This window comes from Trichechus manatus, unplaced genomic scaffold, assembly GCF_000243295.1.
Source record: "Trichechus manatus latirostris isolate Lorelei unplaced genomic scaffold, TriManLat1.0 scaffold00023, whole genome shotgun sequence".
Classification (NCBI taxonomy): domain Eukaryota; kingdom Metazoa; phylum Chordata; class Mammalia; order Sirenia; family Trichechidae; genus Trichechus; species Trichechus manatus.
This window is the reverse complement of record NW_004443959.1, coordinates 12,753,501-12,756,457: the sequence shown is the minus strand read 5'-3', so window position 1 is coordinate 12,756,457 and position 2,957 is coordinate 12,753,501. Positions and strand designations below refer to the sequence as shown.

Here is a 2,957-nt window from a genome sequence, read left to right as displayed (position 1 = left end):
CTGAGTGTTTTCAGGCAGCAGCTGAGTTCTTTGTGGTGGACCCTGGTTCCACTGTTCTTTGGGCTCAGGGCAACATTTTGGTTGGCCGGTCCCCAGAGGAGACAGCAGCAGCGGGGTAAGGAATCAAAAGATGAGAAGCAAGAGGAAGATGACAATCTGTCCACCACTCCCACCAGTGTCAACTATCATTTCACACGTCAGTGCAACTATAAATGTGGCTTCTGCTTCCACACTGCCACAACGTCCTTTGTGTTGCCTCTGGAGGAGGCCAAGAGAGGGCTGCTGTTGCTTAAGGATGCAGGTAAGCCCTGAATCACAGAAGAAAATGACAATGCTCAACAGCAGGGTAGTGGGGGAAGACAGGAGTGGGATGGGGGTACACACGGGCTGGAGAGCTTCTCCAGACCTTGGAGGCAACATTTCCCACTGCACAGTGAAGATGCCATCCAGCAAGAAGGTTCAAGGGGAATTTTGGAGTGGGCACCTAGGTCTTCCGAAATTGCAGCGTTGACCTTGCTTTGTGAGTGAGTAGAGGAAACTCATCCCTCTTGCCTCTTTTAAGTGAGTGAAAGTATGTATACGCAAATGCCTGTCCCCTGTTCTGTCCAGTGTGTGGAAAAGGGCAGGTTGGGAAGAGTGGTGCTGTTTTCTGAGTTGGTTTAAACTCTGGACAGAGGAGGCAAAGCCTATTCTTAGGATCCATGCACACATGGGTTTGGTTTTTCCAGCCACAGTTAATGAGGAAAGTTAAAAGCAAAAACAAAAACAATCTTTGACATAAGAACAGCAATGTTTGACCCTTTCATTTTGGATTATTTATGTGCTCTTAAGATGAAATTTTTTTTAAAAAAAAAGCTATGCATAACTCAAATTTAGCAATGACTGTTCTCAAGACTGCTTACTGAACATTATCACATTAATATCTTTCAGGCATCTCAGATATAATCAGCATGCCCAATTTGAGCAACATCTTCCACTCCAGATCTGTTCTTCCTTCATTCCTTGTCTTCCTGTCTTTCTTCTAGCATCTCCTAAGGTAGCAACTTCAGCAATATTCTTAGCTCCTTTCTCTCCTTTATTATCCTTTTTTACTGAAGTTTGACATGCATGCACAAAATTGCACATATCCTAAGAATACCAGTTGATGAATTTTCACAAAGAGAACACAGGCATGTTAACAGCACTCAGATCAAGAAAGGAAATATCACTAGTGTCCCAGAAGCCTTGCTCCCTTCCAATTACTACCCTCACCCCCAAGGGCAATTGCTAGCTTGTCTTCTAACACATGGATTAGTTTGGCTTGACTTTTTTACTTTAGATAAATGAAATCATATAGTATGGACTTTATGAGGTCTGACTTATTTTTCTCAGTATTATGTTTGCTTATGCATCCACGTTTCATCTGTCAAGTAAAGACCTGCCTCGCATCCCTAGCATGCTTAGTTCATTTCTCTCCAGATCTAGAGTAACTCATCTCGTTGTCTCTGCTCTTCCTCCTACTGATAACACATTATCTTATTTATTTTGATGATGCAACTCCCCACCTAACTGTCTTACGTGACTTACAAGAGAGTATCGTGCAAAAGAGAGATTAAAAGACCAAATTTGGTAGCATGTTCTGCAACGCCCTTCTGAAACTCATTGTTGCCATAAGCATCCTTTACCCCAATTGCCTTAAATCGTCTCTCTTGTAGATACATCATAGTACATCCACTCTCCCAAAACACATGCATCGTCCATCCTCTGATCATACTAGTCTCTCCTGGAATGCCAGCCACCAAAATCTCTGTTGGTGAGCTTTCAAAACTCCTTAGAATTCTTCTTGGTCTTCTTCAGGCAGAATTAATGTCCTTCCCCTTCATGGCACTTTCACTCACATTTAATACAGCACTTTTGAAATTGTGCCATGGTGTTTTCTTGTGTTTTTAGCATCTGGGTCTCCAAAGAGTTTGAGTTCTGAGGTTGAATCATAGCTTTGAGTGTACCTCTGGGACCTACAAAAATATCTAGACTATAACGGGGGCTTAGTAAATGTTTTCAGATGGACAAATGAATGAGTGAGGAGGTTTGGTGCAATGGGAAATACTGAGACTCTTGTTTCAGAAAACCAGGGTTTGAGTTTGATCTCTAGCACTTACTAGTTTTGACAGGTTATTTAATTATTCTGAATATCAGTTTTATGCCCTTTAAAATGTAGATAATGGTAACAGATATACCAACCTCAGAAAGTAGCTATGAGGCACAAAGAAGTGAATGCTTATGTGTATTTCTTATAAATTATAACTACAGCAAATCCTTATAATTAATGGTTTATATAATGACTTCTCAGTTGTAAGTAAATGAGTAAACTCAAAGTTAATTATTTATAAGGTATAGTATGGGTTTCCTTTCCTGTAAGTGATATTCTCTGGCTAATAGAGAAAATGTATTTTTGTGATGATTAAAAATTTAATTTAAATGCATATTATATTTAAATTTACAGTTTATTCTTCTGGCTAAAGGTGCATATAAAATGTTTTATGTACTTCTCTGACTTGTAAACAGTAAAGACAGAACAGGATTTAAATATTATAAACATCATTTTTTTATCTTTGCTGTAATATGATCATTCCTTGCCTGTTAACACCATTGTGAATTAATTGCTCCTGTCTAACATACTGAAGAAGAATTGACACCTTTGAGTTATGATTTTGGTGAAGGATATTGAATATATTATGGATTGCCAAAAAAAGAACAAATCCATCTTGGAAGAAGTACAGCCAGAATGCTCCTTAGAAACAAGGATGGTGAGACTTCGTCTCACATACTTTGGACATGTTATCAGAAGGGGCCAGTCCCTGGAGAAGAACATCACGCTGGGTAAAGTAGAAGGTCGTTGAAAAATGTGAAGACTGTCAACAAGATGAATTGACACAGTGGCTGCAACAATGGGCTCAAGCATAACAACAATTGTGAGG

The 2,957-nt window shown here is 39.6% G+C and overlaps 1 protein-coding gene across 1 annotated transcript in view; it reads left to right on the top strand.

Annotated features, from left to right (window-relative positions):
* The window catches only part of RSAD2 (radical S-adenosyl methionine domain containing 2), a 25,502-nt gene that overhangs the window by 7,130 nt on the left and 15,415 nt on the right, over positions 1-2,957 (top strand). The window contains exon 3 of the mRNA XM_023728230.1: positions 6-309. Coding sequence (XP_023583998.1) covers positions 6-309 — 304 coding nt within the window. The remainder of the gene's footprint in view (positions 1-5; positions 310-2,957) is intronic.